This window comes from Gallus gallus, chromosome 4 (genome assembly GCF_016699485.2).
Source record: "Gallus gallus isolate bGalGal1 chromosome 4, bGalGal1.mat.broiler.GRCg7b, whole genome shotgun sequence".
NCBI lineage: Eukaryota > Metazoa > Chordata > Aves > Galliformes > Phasianidae > Gallus > Gallus gallus.
The window spans coordinates 30,967,973-30,986,746 of record NC_052535.1 but is presented as its reverse complement, the minus strand read 5'-3'; the positions used below and the strand labels follow the sequence as shown (position 1 = coordinate 30,986,746).

Here is an 18,774-nt window from a genome sequence, read left to right as displayed (position 1 = left end):
CTCACTCCTTGCTGCTGTGGAAGGTCATAGATGAAAGATCAGCAGCTTCTCTTTGTTAGCAGTTCTTCAGGTTCATGTGAAGTTCTTGCATGAAGTGGGCTGGATGAGGGTGCAAACAGGAAGAAGAATGAGCAGCACTCCGTATCACAGGCAAACTTCCTTCTCTTTGTTGCTGTGGCCCTGTTGGCAGTTTACTGATATTAGTGGATGTACTGACATTTTATGCTGCTGCAAGTGAGAGCAATCTTGAAGGTGTTGGGAAGCAAACAAAAATTGCCTAGAGGCATGATGGAAGTGGAGGAGTAAGAAGAAGGGAGGAAAAAGATTAACAGAAAGAAGGAAAAATCCTTTGAGTACTGGAACCCAAGAGCTAGGAGGAAGATGGGTGAACAGTAGGAGACAGGAGAACAAAGCTGAACAAAGGAGAAGAGGCAAATTCAGAATAAAATGCTAAGAATATTTGTCATCTTGCTTGTAAGGGATGTCTATGGAATGCTCTCAGTGCATTCTCACTTCTGCTGTTCCTCTTTGTGCTCCCAGTCAGGTGAAGTACTGTTTTCCCACTCAGCTGAGTACCACATTTCCACTCTTTCCTCATGTCATACGTAGCGAGTGAGAATCTTTGGCAGAGGAGCCAAACCTAGCTGCTTGAAGCCTGAAACATCATAAACTGCAGCAACATGACTTGATGTTTGTGACATGAACCTCCAGACTGCCACAGCAATTTTAAAACTTCTCAGTTTGTATACAGTATTTTTGTTAATTCCCGTGTTCTTCCTTCATTGTCAGTCAGGATGAATCATAGACTCTTTTGAGTTGGAAGAGGCCGTTGAAGGCCATCTAGTCCAACTCCCCTGAAATGAACAGGGACACATGCAACTAGGCCAGGTTGCTTAGAGCCCCATCCAGCCTCACCTTGAATGTCTCCAAGGGCAGGGCTTCCACCACCTCTCTGGAAAGCCTGTTTCAGTGTTTCATCACCCTTATTGTAAAGGAAAAATTCTTATGTCCAGTCTAAATCTACCCCTCATTTGCTTTGAAATAATTTCCCCTTATCCTGTCACAACAGACCCTGCTAAAGAGTTTGTACCTTTCCTTCTTGTAGCCCCTCTTTAGATATTAACAGGCCTCTCTCAGGTCTCTCCTGAGCCTTCTCTTCTCCAGCCCCAGCTCTCTCAGTCTGTCCTCACAGGGAGGCTGTTCCATCCCTTGGATCATTTTCGCGGTCTTCCTCTGGACACACTCAAACGGGTCCACGTCTCTTCTGTAATGAGGACTCCCCATCTGGATGCAGTACTGCAGGTGAGACCTCACCAGCACAACATAGATAGGCAGGATAACCTCCCCTTGACCTGCTGACCATGCTGCTTTTGGTGCAGCCCAAGATACAGTTGGCTTTCTGGGCTGCAAGGGCACACTGCTGGCTCATGTCCAGCTTGCCATCCACCAGTACCCACAAATCCTGTTCAGCAGGACAGTGCTCTATCCTTACATCCCCTAGTTTATTCTGATAGCAGGGGTTGCCATGACCCAGGTGGAAGACCTTGCGCTTGGATCCAAACAAGTCAGCACAACAACCTTGAAATGCAGATAAGTGTGATTCTAATGGCTCTGTGAAAACAGAACAACAAATCCTTTCAGATATCGTTCTTTACACAATGAATGCAGACTTAGCACTCGATTCTGTAAATAAATGCCCCTGTACTGTTAGGGGGTCACAGGGTGCAGCTGCAGTGTTCTTTGAGGAGACTGAAGAGAATTACAACTATGCTAGTGGCTTGGTTACTACAAGTGATTTGATCCTGTGCAAAATTTTACTTACGTTATACTAAGCATAGCCATCATACTCTATTAACACTGGGAACAATAAGCTATAAATGATGAGGAAAAGAAGAGTGGACAACCCAAAATAAAGATGATAAGTTTTATTTTGCTTAGCACCTTTATTCCTTGCTATCTATCTGAAAGATTTAAGCTCATCTTACTTTATTAGTTTTGTTATAGCAGCATCTGTTCATGTCACTACTGTTTCAGTGTTTCTGTTATAGCTTCTCTTAATGCTAGCTCATAACCTCATTTTGAAAATACATTCTGTGCAAGGATTTAGCATACAGCATCAGCCCAGTTATTGCAGTGTCACTTTTCTTCCTTTGGCTGAGATTTGTTTTTCATTTTGTTGTTGCTTTTGCTTTGGGGGGCACATGGCTTCGTTTAGAAAAACAAACACCCACACCCAATTTCTTCTATTCTTAAGAGAGGGATAATAGCTAGTAAAATATATTTTTCCTAAGTAGGGACTTGTATCAGATTTATGCATTTGGAAAACATTAGCTGTCGTACTGATGCTTGCGGTTACTATGCAGTGGGATAAAAAAGGTTTAAAGAACGTATTTAAAAACAAATAAAATCCCGTGCTGTTTTGTTTAGCTCTGTGGTACTGTTCCTGATATAAGCATCTGTGACTGTAGTCTGTGGATCTCTGTCATGAAACATTTTCTGTGAGAGTTGCATGCGCTCTTTGTTGGAAGAGTCTGGCAATGCTGGAAATGCAAAAGCCAGGAAGTTTGTAAAAAGGCAGCAGGGCTTTTTCTTTCCTTTAAACAAGTGTGTACGTGCAAAATTGATTGTTTTCTCTTTTCACCTGTTAGTTTTTCCTAGTAAATAGCAAGAACTTTAATTGCACATTAGTGGCTTGCACGAACCTATTATTTTGACATGTATTTAAATGAGCTGTGAATTAAGAATCTCTTTCCACCCTGCGATCTAATTACATTGTCACACTAACCACAGTATCTTGTATCTATATTTGACTGCTTCAGTTTTCTTTTCCTAATTTACTGAAATAGCTTTCCTCTAGAGAATTTACATTTTGGTCTAGAATTTCTCTTATTTTCCATTCAGAAAACATACAGTAATTTAAAGAATATCTCAGTCACTTTGGACCCATTCTGTTCATGTCTCCACCGTTAATTTTCTGTGCAATCCCAGGTTAGTCATCTTCGTGCTCTCTGATTCTCTGTAGGAGTCCTGTTCAGCTTACTAAAGTGTTTTGGGATCTGTGGATGAAACTACACTACCAAAACACCAGGTGCTGTCATATGAACATAAATGTAGCAATATAGTTTATTTTTTCTGTGATCAGAGAACAGAAAAAGACCCTCACGGGTGTAGTTGAGACTTGGAAACAGGTAGTAAAATCATTATCTGTTTACAAAAACACTATGATGGGCATTTGAAGCAAATTACACTCCGTAGTACGGTGCAAATGCCCATTTAGTTTCTGTCCAAATACTGTCTAATCCCAAGCGCTAGAGATTAGTGTTACTACTAAGCAGTTCTGTTGTGTTGGTGATAGGTCCGCAATACTGTTTTAAGGGTAATAATCTATTAATATTGAATTAAGCATGCAAGCCTCTATTTGATTTAGTCTTTCGCTGGAAATAGCCCCCTAGGAAACATCTACTAATGTGGGGATGAAATTGTTAATAGTTTAATGTGATGAAACTAGTTAAAATAATTAGAAGAAATTGTGCTCTGGAAACAGTGTGCAGGTTTCAGCAAGCCTAGATGTGTGTGAACAGTAATGGGCCACTGGTGGCTCACTATCAATGAACTATGTTTCCTCACGTAGGAAGGAGGCTGCTTTTATTAAGGGAAGTCTGGAAGGGTCTTGAAAACAAGAACTTATTCAAGATGGGTAGAGATATATGTAAATATGGCAACTGTGGTTGATCAAAGTCACCTACTAATGGAGGAATGGACGGGCATGTGCCACAATGCTCAGCTTATTGTCACTGCTAAGAAAGAATACTCTTAGGTGAGCTCTGTGAAGACTCTTGCCTGATCTTGTTTGCTGCAAAGTTGATGCTGGTGGAAGATTTTTAGAATGACATTTTTAACTAGGGAGAAAGTAAGGTATTTTCTCAGGGGGTTCCCAAGGAATAGCAGCAAATCTTGTCTGCATCTATCGGGATGTCTGGTCAAATGTGATGAGATGGTTGCAAGGATTGCCTGCACCCATGCCTTCTGGAGCATGGTAACAAAACCACAAGATTTCAACAGATCATTTTCAATAATAACATGTTCAAAGTCAGCATAATCAATTTCATTACCGTAAAACTAAATCAAATTTAATCTTACATATTACTTCATTAAGTGGGAAGGTTACATATGGAAATGTCTAATAGAATTAGTACAAATTCAAGCTCTCTGGGAAAACGGCCTATGTCTAGCTCTTAAAACTCACTTCTTCTAGCAGCTAGCAACTTCTGTATTCCACCTGCTCCCTGATTTGTCGTAGGTATGACTACTTTGTGTTGCTCACTCAGTTCACTAAGGCTTTTCTTTCTCATGCTCTCTTTTCTGAAACATACGCTTAGAGCAGAGTTTTGTTCTCTAATGCGTGAGCTCCTACCTTCACAGTTCTTCACTTTGTGTGAATGAGTTTGAACAGAGAAGTCTGTAATTTGAGTACTCATTGGCAAGAACTATGCTAGGAAACTCTCCTCTGGTAGTGACTGGAGAAGAAGCAGGAGCTGGGCGATCCTCTGGATGGAGGACAATCACAAAAAATGTAAAACAGCATAGCATGGGGAAGGAGTAAATAAACAGTACAGACCTATACTCAGCAACTGAACATTCGTACTGTGATACAAATGTATTTTACATAAGCAGGAGTTTGCAACTATCAGCATCATTAGAGAAAATATTCAGTGGCATTCCCCTACTTCCTTTCTGGCACAGAACTTACCCAGCCATATATGTTTTGTTGTTGTTGTTCATTTTCTTCCAGGTTTGTTTGCATGGTTATTTTTTTTATTATTTTTTATGTAAAACTTCATTTTGGTTTTGGGGTTCTTTTGTGTTTTCTCTTTTTTTTTTTCAAATTTCAGTGCAGCTTAAAATGCTTTGCTTTTCTCTTTGACTCTCTTTAAGGGTCCATCTCCTGTTTTTCTGCTTGCAGGGATTCCAATGCTGAAGATAGTATTTGCAGGCTACGAGCACTTATCCTTAATTTCCGTCCCCTTACTCATCTATCATCCCGCTCAGATTCTTCTTGGCAGTCTTTTGGTACCAACAATAAAATCTTGGATGGTTTCTAGGCAAAAGGTAAGAATTGCTTTTTTTATTATTATTTATTTATAATGGAAAGTCTGCTACGAGGAAAAAATACCTAAACACAAATCTTAAACTCCTCAGGTTCCTTTTGTGGATCCCATGGTAGGGATTTTTGTTTCTTTACTTGGACGGTGATAGTCACATTAGTGACATGTTAAAAAGGTTGAACTTTATGCTCCTTATCTTCATAAAAGTTCAAATGCAGAAGTTAGACTTCTACAGCTTGTACATTTCACTGCAGCAAGCATTCAAATTATGAATTCAAATTTTACCCAGTAAAAATGGTTTAGTCTTTTGGTAGTAATCACTGCTTTGCATCCCTCTTGTGGAGATGTGATGGGATCTCTTGTGAAGATGTAAAAGATGTGAACTCTGCTGGCACGAGAGCTTCAGGAATCAGCTAAAATGGGGGCCCTTTGGGAACTCTGTATTGAAACAAGATGAAAAGATTTTGTATTGTTTTTTGTTGTGTTTTCTGGGGGATAGGAGAGAGGTTGTTTTGTTTGTTTGTATAGTTTTTACTTAGGTCACCCTTTACAGTAGCCAGAAGTCTACAGAAGTTTGGTGCATCACATTTCATGTCAAAAACGTAGAATAGCCTACAGGATTATAGACTAACCTAGACGTTTTTGTATTCAAGTTGCACTTATTTCAGTGCTGATTGAAACTATTCACATACAAGAGCCGTTCTGTGACATACATGAAATAATTACAGTGGTTTCAGTCATGTTCATTAATAACCACCTCACAGCCAGCTATTCTTTGCCACTGATTATAATTCGGTCTTTAATGTTTTGAGATGATAAGGATCAAGAAGCTGTAACAACTGAAGTAGTTTTAGACAGTCATGTTAGGTGAAGGTTGAGTCATGCTGTAGAAGGCTCCATCCATACTCCTCATTCTTCAATTGCCAGTGAAGATTTATTTTTTTATCTTCAGTGTTTCCAGTTTTCAGCAAAATTCAACAGACCAGCATTTTATTATTTCACTTCAGCAAAATTACCTTGCTAATTTGAATCCTAGTTCCTAACGTAGTCGCTTCGTGTTGCTCCATTTATGATTATCTGAACTATAAAAAGCAGAAAAGCTCCCAGTTTTCCAGCAGTGAGTCCAAAAATCAGGTCTCACTAAGCTGTATTTGTCTTAGCATCCAAAAATGGAAATTTGCAAATCATACATAATTTCAGAAATTCCGACAGTCTGAAGCAATATTTGTTTTTAATTATCAGAAATAATCGAGGGTCAGATTGCATAAAGGAAATAATGTGCTTCACCTGGAGGACGATAGCCTGGAGAAGTCAGTACCAGTGATAGAAACAATCCCTGCAATGCAGGTTTCTCTTCATCGTCTGACTGCTCCCTGCTGCCAAGACCAGCGCTTGGCTGGAGTTCATCCAGGCCTCCCTGATGCTCAGGGGTGGTGAGGGCCGTTAGGGGCTGCTGTCAGTTGCTGCAAGTTAACACAGCCTTTAAAGAGGGCATCAGAAAAGTCAACCAGTACTGCCGAGATTTACAGTTCACCAGCACTAGTTTCTTATTCATTAAGCTTCAAATAAACCTTCTGTGCTAATCAGACTGTAATGCTACCATAGAACCACTTTGGGGAATTGTTGTTCTGTTGCAGCCGTTTCTTCAGTTGGCCTTCTCTATTATTCACAAATGTTAGTTTAATTACTCTCATAAGAAAAATCAATGAGGTTGGGTCTGGTACGGTTGCAGTAAGTATAATAGAAGTGAATGCTGTGACTGGATAATGGTCTTCTGCTTTGAAAATAAACATGTCATCATCACCCTTGATGTTTATTTTCTATAAACACCTTGGCTTCATTTTGGCATCTCTTGCAGGGGGAGGTGGTTATCCAGTCACAGTACTCAACTGCGGTGACATTCTTACTTAATTATGATAGTACATGTGATCTGGTTGTATGAAATTGAATTTAAATATTTAGAGGTTCATCTACACTGAGGTATTTCTAGTTTGTAAATATGGCAGCAGAATCTGCCAAACTACAAAGTTAAAAAATTGTTTTCCCAAACAAAATGTGAATTGATATCTCTCCCGAGTCTCTTGATGAATAATGTCCAAAAGACTAATCTCAAATGGCTAGATTTAACAATAGTTAAATGCTGGTGTTTCTGAAAGCTGGTGTTTCTGAGGGGAATAGAGCCTATTTATTTTTAAAGGATTGGATTTTTTTTTAAAGGATTTACATTTGTGCTAGAATGTTTTTCAAGCGGTGCATACAAGCTTTAAATGTACAATATTAAAGGTTAAAATCTACAATAGGAAGACCCATCACACTTATCTCTCAGACTGAATTTTGCTTGTTTAGCCAGCTCTCCAGAAATGGTAAGTCTCTCGCACATAAGCAAATGCCAGTCTGTCAGGACACCTCCCCCAGGACGTGGAAAACACCGGTTCCAAATTTCATGAACTTCCCTCTTGCTCAGGCCACAAGAAAGCACTGAGCTTTTTTTTTGTTGCCCAGCACACCAAAAGAGGGCATATCCTCCACAGTGCCCACGTGTGTATACAGGAGCAGCTGAAAACCTCGTGTATTTAAGCCTGTCGCACTTAACTTCTAAGTTAGTGAGGGTGCATCCTGACAAAGAGGAAGGATGACCATCTATCGTTCAAGTTGAACCTCACACTGCATAGTTTAGCTACCATAACTGACTGACCCTTCTACACTTAAAGGTTTATCCGTGGAATTTCTCTCCTTGTAAAAACATTTGGTAAAAGCAGAGTAAAGCTGCAGCCATTGTAAACAAAAATGTCAGGTGTCACTTGAGATAAGGTCGTCTCTGGACGGGTGGACGTGTCTTGTTGTTACCTTTCCTCATACATGAAGGTAACGTCCAAAGTGCATGACATCACTGCAGCAGTGACTGCGCTATGGGTGTGCTTTGAGCCATGTGGAAGAAGGTCTGAGGATACAAAGGTGTTTGCAGAAGTTTTCTTCACTGTCTTTCCCTCAGTAACTCAGAAGCTTTTTTATTTGTGACACAGGCGGTTTCTTCAGTGGGACCCCAATAATTGCTTTCTAAAAGACATCTGAAATCCATTCCAGCTTCCTTTGCTGGCCGTCTGGCTGTGTTCCTTATTGTTCCTTTCTGAAGGCCGTTGTGATGGGCTACGAGAGATGCACAGATATCACAAAAGCCAGTGGCCTGTCAGCTGCATTCTGATACCTCACTCAGCGTCCCAGAAGTACCCAGAGCATTTCGTCACCCCTTAATAAAAAGTTTGTCTTGTGCTGTCAGTCTTCTTTTAAGAATGTAAGAAAGTGACTGCTTTTATTTTTTATGTTCACAGGCACTGAAGTTAACAAGGCAACCCAAAGTACCCGTGAAGGTATAATGCTGGAGACGGCCGGTGTCACAGTGAATGTATATATGTACTATACTGTACACACAGATGATCGAGACAACTGGGTATTTGTGAATGTTGCTTCAGTGCATATTTTATTTTTATATATACATATATATATATATATAAAAGATACCCGTTAAGTGCCTTACAGATGCATTTTTGGCAAAAGCGTTGATTCCAGAAGCCACTTTGTTGGCTGCTGCAAAAGGTTTGTACAGTATTTTGAAGTTCTTTAGTTTTTATTTTTCTAACGGAATGAAATGAAGAGGTCATGAGTAACAGCTGTGTTTCTTCCATTGCCCCTGCTTTGAAGCCAGGGTGCACCAGCTGTAAGTAGCCAAAATGACCAGTAGCCTATCCTACTGCTGGCTTGCCCTGGAGAAGAGCTTTCTGAAGGGTTTTTTTTCAAGACTGACTTGAATTTTTGTGTGATTCTGTTACACTCCCTAGTCATATGACTGTGACATGCCTTTTTCTTCTCAGTTTGTGTATACTCAGCATGGGGCCATCCATTGGATAGAAGCTGAGAAGCATGAATTATTTGCATTTGTTGACACAGTTGTCTAGACATTCCTTCAAAGTTAATGGTTTCTCAAGAAAATTCTTTCAATTCCATTGTATGATATTGTGCCATTGTATATCTTAAATGCCTCATAAGCTTCTTCAAAGAACCGATCTGGTGCTTGGGTTATGAGTGAAGTATTTGTGTTTGCAGCTAGGAGATTTTTTTATAATTTACCCCTGAAGAACACAAATTTTTTTTCTTTTCTTTTTTTTTTTCCTTCCTTCCCTTGGTGCAACGCACAGAGATCTGCAGTGACAGAATTTAGGATGCTAATATTGAAGCAGAGTCTCTATTGTAGTAAGCCGAGCTTTGTTTTCTACATTGCTGCATTGGTAATGAACAATAGCGTGTGAGGACAAGAGTTGATGATTATTTTTTTTTCTAATTAGAAGGATCCTTACAGTAACAGGAACACTATCATAGCTAATTTGACAATCCATCACAACTTTTTTGAGAATAAAATGGTACTTTTTTAATAAAGCCGTATAAAACACATACAAAATATCACTTTTAAGAGGAGAATTGAAGGGAAAGGAACATAGGCATATGTTTTAAGCACCTAGCCAGCTCTGCATCTTGTCTGGGAGATTAAGATTTCAGAAGAGGATCTACACTGGGCTTCCAGGGGTACCCATCTGCAAAAACTGTGCTGGCAATTGTAGATTACAACATTAAAAGGAATGAAAGAAATAGGTCAAACGGGGATCGATGTGAGTGCAGAAGTGTCACGTGTGTCATGGTTAACATTGCAGTTAATGGTGCAACTGAGCAGATCTTTAGCGGATGTGGCTCTGATAAGGCTGTAGACATCTACACAAGCTAAAGGTCTTTTTTTATTAGAATAGGTACATGAAATACGTACCTTTTTTCCTTAGTGGAAAAAAAATGTGTTTGATGTACCTACTCTGTTTTTTCTAGTCTGTCATTCCTGTGAACAACAGGAAAGCAGTCTGACACCCATCCTGGGTGCTTTACCTGATGGTCAGTTAGTGCAAGACTGTTCTGTTACCATTCGCCTGAGAAACTGTTAGGGGCCAACAGTGTCACCTTTATTCAAAATTGTTGTCAACAATAAAGAAACCACATAACAAAGGTATGCGATGTGGTCACAAGCTGAATTCTTTTCATTCCCTGGAGAGGAATCAAACTCTGACCACTGTCCACACCCAGCATCCCCCAGGGCTGTGCTCTCTTCTGCATAGCCAGAGATACGAAGGGCAGCGAGCAGCAAGCTCACAGTTTTGGTCATTGTATCTCTTGATGGTGTAGTCAGATCCACCAACGGGCCAACCAAGGTGGTTAACTGGAGGAGAGTAACATGCATGTTCTTGGGCTGTTTCTTAAACACACTCATCAGAAACTGCCTCCTTGAGCGTTAAAATTCATTTGTCTGTGCTTGCAGCAGAATCCAGACTCAGGATGGCTTCTTTTTATTCTTCTTCTATAAACCCAAACTTCCAGAATATATAAGGACTTAATCACCCATTGAAATCAGTGTCTCTTTCTGTTAGTTTTGAATAGCAAAACAACATTCCCAGAAAGTGGTAGTCTTTTTGTTGTTGTTGTGTTGTTGTTGCTTTAATCTGCAGGAAAAGTTCAAGCATACAATAACTGAGTGTAGTTGTGTTGATGCTAAATAGTCAGAACACTGCAGCTGCCCTTACTGAGCTACCTCTGTGTACTGAATCTCCTGTCTTCAGTACAACCAACTACTTGCTTAGATTCCACTGAAAACACCCTTCTTTTTCTTTCAGTATCTTCTGCATTTAAGAATATTTCAAACTGTTTTAAGGTGGAGTTCTGTTAAAGCCTTTACCAAGTCACTTTTGATTGCTTGGGGCAGCATAATATTGTGTATCAGCATTGGAGGTGTTCATCTAAAGGGAATATGAAGCAAAACTGCAATGCATATTTTAAAACCATACTTCATGAAACTTAATTATGCATATCAATTCTGTTTTGTTTAAAGACTGTTGTTTGTTTTATGACTTCTTGTTATGCTTAATGCCCTTAATAAACAGGATGGTTTTGAACTTCATTTGGCTAACAGGAAAGCAAGATAAAATCACTTATCGTTTGGGTAACTTTTTACCTATTACCTACTTTTTGTTCTTTTGCAAGCTTCTTAAATTGTTTGTTCGTCCCGTTAAAAAAAAATAAATGAATAAATCTGTGAGCTGTTTAAAAATATTTAATGAACTAAACTTGGAGAAATAAGGAATACTGCGAATTGTAATCAAGTGGAAGTGAATTCATTGAATACAACAGTGTTTCAGTGGAGGGTTAAAATAGTTTGGTTTTTTAGCCTTAAATTTAACTGAGAGTTGGTGATGAATGTAATCAGGCAAAACTGATGGAAACTGAGAACTCTGTATATAAAACGTAAGGATTTTCTTAATCATTGATGCTTCTTAGCTTCCACATATCTATAAGTCCATTCAATTATATCAGAGGGAAAAAAAAAACCCACCAAGACAATAAAGCAGTACTTCGGAGTTCACAGGGAATCTTTATAAGTTGTGTTGAGTCTCTCAAAAATCTTCTCTCCCCTTTTTTCGCAGTACTTGAGAAGCTTATGATGGCACCGGTAAGGTCCAGGAGAAATAATTTTGTATGTCTTTAAAAAGACAGATCTTTATTTTGTGGTTGCATTTTTTTCTTGTGTAACTTCTAGCTAGTGTGAATAGGATACACAACAGAAAGACCACAGTCCCAGCAGAAGCTGGGCAGTTGTGCTTGTTCACAGACCAAAGAGGAGTAATCCGACAATTTGGTTTTACTGTAGTCCTCTCAATTATTCTGGCAGACAGGGAAAGAGGAGCTTCTAGTTTTGTGTACGGTTTTCTGTGAAAATACCTCGACAGCAGGAGGTTAGGAGTGAAGATGAAATTTTGTCTGTCTGCAAGCACATTTATCTATCTATGTGTAAGTGCGTACGTGCATAAGATATGAGCAGTTACACGTGTAGAAATGCTAGGAAGGACCAAGTCTCTGGTATACATTTTTTGCAGGTCTTTATATGGAGAAAGAGCTACTTTTTGATGTTATTCTGATATTAAAGATGAAATTTCAGTCACTGAATTGTGTTTTGTATTGAGTCATAGTTTTATACAGCAGACAATTGCAGCATTGTATTTGTAAACTGTAGATTATTTTGCTCTTAAATAGATGTTGATGCATTTGGGAATTACAACACAGTAAGAGGCTAAATCATGGTTTCTCCATTTTGTTATAATCCAAATGCATTTATATTACTGTTATTATTACGATGTGCCAGAAATGCATACCATCCTTTTCAAACACGTTAAATAGATGGGAGACTAAATTCTGCCCTGGGCTACACTTGCGTATCTCCAGTGAGAGGGCTGTTAAGCTGTGGAGCAATCTCCCAGAGGAATCTGTTTGAAAAGCCCTGCCGTTGTTCTAACAGCACTCGGTGATAATGTAGCGTCTGAAGAGAGTAAATGAAGAGTATACTATACGTCGTAATGGATGGCCTGCCCTTTCTGGCATGTATAAACCCAATTTCTTTTGCCCCTATTTCCACTGGTAGCCCTGGTCTCTCACATCAGAATGACAGCACCTGTTTGGAGCAACGTCTGAAGGAAATTGTCTCTTTGCAGCTTGCTTTTGTGAACCACGTATCACTTGTGACTGTTAGACAGTGAGCTCTTGCAAGGAGGCATTTTGAATTCAGTTATTTCAAGCTTATGTGTACAGTTCCTCTACCGTTCTCATTCAACAGAGAACACCCAACGGGATGGCAACTAATTGCGAGTAGTGGGGCTTTAGGTTGGAGGGACTAGAAAATGAAATGCCAGGAAATACAGTTCTGAGATATTGCTACAAGCAAGTTTGCTTCATGCTGGAGTCCAGAGCTGTAGCAGAGGTTACAAAATCAGCCTCCAAATTGTTCTCTTGCCAGAAAAGCGGAGAGTGAGATCTTCAGTGGGAAGTGAAATTAAATTTGCTAGTGATTAAAAGGACAAGAGAGATGTGTTGGAAGCAATTGGTGCCAATGAGGCCTCTCAGCTGTTCCCCTAAGCAAATTGCTGTCTCGGTGGAATATCAGCTTCTCAGTCCATCAAATTGCAGTAATCAAGCCTGGAGCTGATGGGAGCATGAGTCACCACTTAATTTTCTCATCAGTGGAGGCCAAGTTTTCAAAGTATCCTTGGATGAATTTCTGCAGAGATTTCTGCTAGCCAGTGACCTATGGAGTGACAAAGAAACGAGCAATAGCTGCTCTTGAATTACAGTGCTCTCTGCCACCTACCTTACCGAGCACAGTTTGGGCAGGGAGGGCAGGTAGACCAAAGTCTTGCAGAAAAGAGCTCCGCTGAGTTGATCCCATCACCGACATTTGCTAAGTTAAGCACTTTTCTTAGATTTCAGGATTTTTCCTGAAGCTGGGGCTTAGATCACCTAAGGAAAAAAAAAACAAAAATACAAAGAAGATCAGTGTAAGCTGTTACTGAAAAAGAGCTATAATGAAGAACTACGTAGCTCCTAAAATAACGTGTTAATTCTTAGTGTACCTGGTAGGTCCAGACTAGCTCTGGCTCTGTGTTGCTCGCCCAGACTGAAAGCAGGCGTGAGACTAAGAACCGGCTGCGATCCCTGCACAGCGAGGCAGCCAATCCTTCAATGCTGCAGCATGCAGAAGAGGCCATCTGTCTCCTGATGATCCTGTGCGGGTGTGTATTGCCCACTCCTTACCTGTGTTCTGAGTTGCTGCTTGGCAAAAGCATTTCTCATCAAGCGAACAAGGAAAAGCCCTCTCTGGACAGCATCCTGTGTTGGGTGGGTACCGTCGAGTATGACTGTAACAAAATCAAAGGTTTGCAGCTGTGTCTCTCTGTAAGAGAAAATTTTTTATGGTCAGTTAGGAAATGGTTCCAAATTCTAAGAGAAATCAGGTCTCTTAACAGAGGGGGGGGAAAAAAAAGGGTTGCCTTGAAGGAAAGATGATTTCATTGATGCGATTAAGAAAATTATGGAGGTCATGTGAGATCTGGCCTTTTGCCAGAGGAATTGCAGAAAATAAAATTTGAGAGTCCCGTGACAATAATTGGGTATGAAATTCTATTGACAAAAGCTTTTTACAATTCTGTGCCCTATTTCTTAGCATCAGAACGGCAGTCCTTCCTGATCGGCGCCCTTTGGCTTTGTACAGCCCATACTTGAGAAGTCAGGAAATGGTATCCCATTTCCCAGTGGCTTCTCCGTGCAGTTCTGCCAGTTTTCACCAGGAATGTTTGATGAAATCTGCAGTAAAATGTCTTTCTCCCCCCCCCCCCCAATCTTCAACCCGACACATTCTTCACTGGGACTCGAGCCTCCTTGTGTGCACTGCCAGCTCCGACGTGAGCCCACAGCTCACTGTTGTGGCTGTCAGTTGAGAATCAAAGGATTCTCTGGGTGATAAATCTGGAGTCAGGATAACACCTTTGAAAGAGCCGAGTCTGACTGTCCTCAGCCATCCAGTGCAAAGCAGCACTGCTACACAGCCAGCAGCATTTGAGCCTGGATCAGTAGCCCTGAGCCAATGGTGGCCTGTGAAACGTACATAGCAATAACTGTGTGATGTCTTTTGCCAAGATCTTCAGCAAGTTCTTGCCTGCTCTATTTCATAGCATTGCTTTAAATTAGGTTCTTTCATATTCTTAATGTTTTTCTTTATAAAAATTGCATCGCCTTTTTTTCAGTGAAATATTTTATTATAGTTCTCTTTCAGGCTGACTGAAAAACGAGCTGTGATTCCAGCGAGTGGCTCAGGAAGATGCACGCACAGCATTTGGCTCGTCCATTCACTCTGCCTTCCCCTCCCCAAACGCACGTACAGCCCTCGCAGAGAGTTATCTGAAGTGCCCTTCAGTGCACTGGTGTTAACATCTCTGTTTAGGTCCGATTCCGTGGTAAATAAAATACATCCCAGAGGCATAGAAGTGTACTAAAAATAAGGCTGTGACACAGTTGCAGGCAGCTAATATGATAACTCTGTTTGATGCAGCTCACGGAGTGTTAACGTGGGAAGCCTTGTCTTTCCATCTCAGCCTGCTGTGAGCACCAAGCACGGCTCTGCTCACCCGGCTCCAATCCCACAGCCCATTAACGGAGCACAGGAGCAGGACCTCCCCAGCGTGCCTGTATTTGTGCCACTGCTGTTCGCAAATTCCTCTTTCTGGTCCCACCAAATGAAAAAAGGGTTGCTGGGTTGTGAAGTTGTGCGGTTCTGTGAGTCGGGAGTGGAGTAAAAGTGCTGCAGCCTGTGGGGTCTGTGACTTCCTCTGGTAGCTCACGGCTTATGCGGGGCCTCTCTGACCGTAAAGGGCGTAAGGAGCTGTATGATGTCACATGCAATCCCATAAACGTGTGCCCAGATAATCTCATTTCAAGTGTCTCCCAGGGCATTGTTCAAATACAGTAAGATCTTACTGTTTGGGGGCGCATTTTGAGGTAGGCGTTTTGTTGTTGTTGTTTAAGTAAGGTGCATATTACATGTAGAAGAAATGCTCTCCCTGCGTAACAGTGTTTGCATTGAATTACCTCCCGTGTTCTGTGGTTTAAGATCTCCAATGCGTTTAATAGGTTGGCTATTCATTTCCCACAGCAATCTCCCCGCTAATTCACCCCGTTTGCGCTTTTAGCTTTGACTTATACATAAATATGCTCCGGTGTACGGCAAGCAATTAAATTGGGTGAGAAATTTCAATCCGTTTTGCAATATGAGTGACAGCAGTCCCAGCAATGTGGTCTGTTAAGCCGGCATAGCGGTGCTGCTGGGGGAGCTGCTGCTCGGAGGGTGCTTGCAGCCTTTTCAGAAGCCCAGATTTGGGAGCGTATTGTCTTAGTAACAACGTGTTTGGAAGCTCGACGCGTTCGCAGAGGGAAAAAGGGTATTTATAGGCAGTGGTTCAGCTGGAGCCTTTTGTAAGTTATGACCAAAGAAAGACAAAAGAGTTCCTTTTTAAGACCTGCTGCCAGCTCCTGGTTCCAGCTATGCTGAGTAAGGTAAGTAATGTTCTTTTGATTAACAGTCAAGCCTTGAGTGGTTCTCGTTTAAAGAAGACTTTATTAAGCTTTTTTTTTTTTTCCCTCAGTCATCTTTTTTGTTCCGTTTTGAATGGACTCCCCTCTGAAGAAAACTTCCCATGACTTTTTGGCCTACATTAAATTCACACTGACAAAAGAGATGGGGATTATTATTAATTTGCTTCTAGAAAGAGCTAATGGGCTCTGCCGGGTAAATCACGCAGATCCCCACGTGTGCTGTTCTGTTCATCCCTTCTGCATAGCGCCAGGAGTCGAATGGGGACGCTGAGCTGACGATGGGGACTGAGGGTCGGTGGGCACTGAGAGTCGTCCTGCGGCTGCAGCACAGGAAATTACGGAGGGAGGGTCAGCGTGGGCTCCCGGTTTCCAGGAATTAATTTCTTCCTTCAACTCCTTGTTCTGCCTGCGTTCTTTATTTTATAGTGGGGATTCTGCAGCTGAACCTCGCATGCGGACTGGAAGTATCTGAGGAACGCTAGCCAACTGATCAGCCCTTTCCCGACCCCGAAGCTGGGTGCTGGGAGCAGGCAGCAGAGCCCGGCATTGCTGAGCGGCTGCGGTTCCCGTGTCTCCGCTTTGCTTTGCGCTGCCCCGGTCCCGCAGCTCAGCGCCTCTCACAGCAGCGGCCCGCCGGGCTGCGGAGCTGCAGGAGCAACGCTGCCCTCTGGTGGCGGCGCCGCGCGGCCGTGCGGGCCGAGCCCTGCGGCGGGGCGGGAGCGGGAGCGGGACCGCGCCTCGGGCCCTGAGCGGGCACCCGTGTGCCCCTCAGCCACCGGCCGCCGCGGGTGGGCTGGTGTAAGGAAGTTTCCCGATCTGCGTTGTGATAAGCAGCTGTCCCCAAACATCGGCAGAAAGAGGGCATGAGGCTGAGTAAGGTACACCCTGCGTGCGCTTTTCTGTGTGGAAAAAGGGTCTGAGGGTTCGGGGCAGCAGGGAGGTGATCGGCCCTGTGCTCGGCTGTGGTGAGGCCGCACCTCGAGTACTGTGTCCAGTTTTGGGCCCTTCAATGTGAGAGACATTGAGGTCCTGGAGCATGTCTGGAGAAGGGCAACAGAGCTGCGAGGGGTGTGGAGCACAGATCTGATAAGGAGCCGCTGAGGGAACTGGGGTTGTTCGGTCTGGAGAAGAGGAGGCTCAGGGGAGACCTCATTGCCCTCAACAGTGACCCGAGAGGCGGCGTGCTGAGTTGGGGCTCAGCCTCTTCTCCCAGATAACAGTGATTAAATGAGAGGAAATGGCCTTAAGCTGCTATTCAGAGGTTCAGGTTGGATATTAGGGAACATTTCTTCTCATAAAGAGCCATCAAGCATTGGCACAGGCTGCCCAGAGAGATGGTGGAGTCACCGTCCCTGCAGGTGCTCAAGAAGCGTGTGGATGTGGCGCTGAAGGATGTGGTTAGTGGGCATGGTGGGGATGGTTGGTGGCTGGACTTCATCATCTTAAGAAGTCTTTTCCAACCTTTATGATTCTATTATTCTATAATTCTTTCAGTTCATTAGGGTTCATCCCTAATTCAGATATGAGCACCTAGTATCAGGTTTGTTTCAGGTGACAGAAGAGCTGCAGCTTGCCTTTAACCGGAGTGGATTCAGTGTCTACATGTAGCAAGAGTCAAATAGGCCTCTGCTATGTTTGTTGTGGTATCATTAGGAGGTTAAGGCAGGACCAGGGCCCTTCTGGGTGAGGTGCTGGAGGTGGAAAAATGGTATCACTGTGAAAGCCTGCAAAAGCATTGGTCTAGGTCGCTTTTACCTCTGTCAGAAATAAATAGGAAACATTTAAGGTAGCAATCACCATTTTGTTTTAGTTTCTTTCTAATTTGAAAAGGTACGCATAAAAAGCTTTCATAAAACACTTTATAAAAGGCTAGAAATTAGCTTGTGAGTGTATTTTGTTCCTCTAGTGCTCTGGTCACCTGTGACTTGCAGCAGGTGCAAATGCCAATTGCATCTAGGTAAAGGCTGTAAGATAAAGCCTGCTCCTCGCTTGGCCAATAGCTAGACAGTTGTGGCAGAGTTCTCACATGCAGCACTGCCCACTTACCTGGCCAGGGGTGTGAGTGAAATATGTTCTGCTTTCCCACAGGGGAGTTTCTCTTACTCGTGGTTGCTGGAGCTTTAACCCTTCCCAGCAGGTTCCAGCATGGAGGGTTGATCTACTTCGTGTCTGTTACTAGCACAGAGGACCACGCTTAACTTATCTGACATGTAGTGTTTGTGCTACATTAAGCACTGGGAATTACTGGTGACATTTTACTTGACTGGGTTAAATATTTTTCCACTTTGGGCCATGTGTTTGCATAATGTAGATCAGCGAGTCACGTCTTCTGTCTTTCCCTCTGTACCGACAGCATAATGTCCTTGGTACCTGGACATCACTTCCTAATGTACATCAGCACACTGATATACAGCGAGTCTGATCTTTGACTTGCCTTTGAAATAGCAACACATTTTCTGAACAACAAATTATTCTTTGACATTAGAAGGTGGCAATCTGTAATGGATATTGCAATCTGAAGATTCAGAGACTAGCTGTGATCTTTGTCCTTAGCCCAGTAAGCTGGAGTCTCTTTTCCCTCCTGCATGTTATTTGATTGTAGTACATAACCTTGGGATGTGCTAATAATCATTAGTCAGAGCTGATACATCCGTTGTGGACCTGC

General features: G+C 42.1%; 2 protein-coding genes across 6 annotated transcripts in view; both read left to right on the top strand.

Annotated features, from left to right (window-relative positions):
• Window positions 1-12,137, top strand: part of SLC10A7 (solute carrier family 10 member 7) — a 151,577-nt gene extending 139,440 nt beyond the window's left edge. For all 5 annotated transcript variants that reach the window (XM_015276181.4, XM_015276179.4, NM_001031131.2 and 2 more), the window contains 2 exons: window positions 4,964-5,109; window positions 8,435-12,137. In XM_015276181.4, coding sequence (XP_015131667.1) covers window positions 4,964-5,109; window positions 8,435-8,479 — 191 coding nt within the window. In that variant the 3' untranslated portion in view covers window positions 8,480-12,137. The remainder of the gene's footprint in view (window positions 1-4,963; window positions 5,110-8,434) is intronic.
• Window positions 12,138-16,830: 4,693 nt separating this feature from the next.
• ZNF827 (zinc finger protein 827) overlaps window positions 16,831-18,774 on the top strand; it is a 184,825-nt gene continuing 182,881 nt past the window's right edge. The window contains exon 1 of the mRNA XM_040700277.2: window positions 16,831-16,987. The gene's annotated coding sequence lies outside the window, so the exon portion shown is untranslated. The remainder of the gene's footprint in view (window positions 16,988-18,774) is intronic.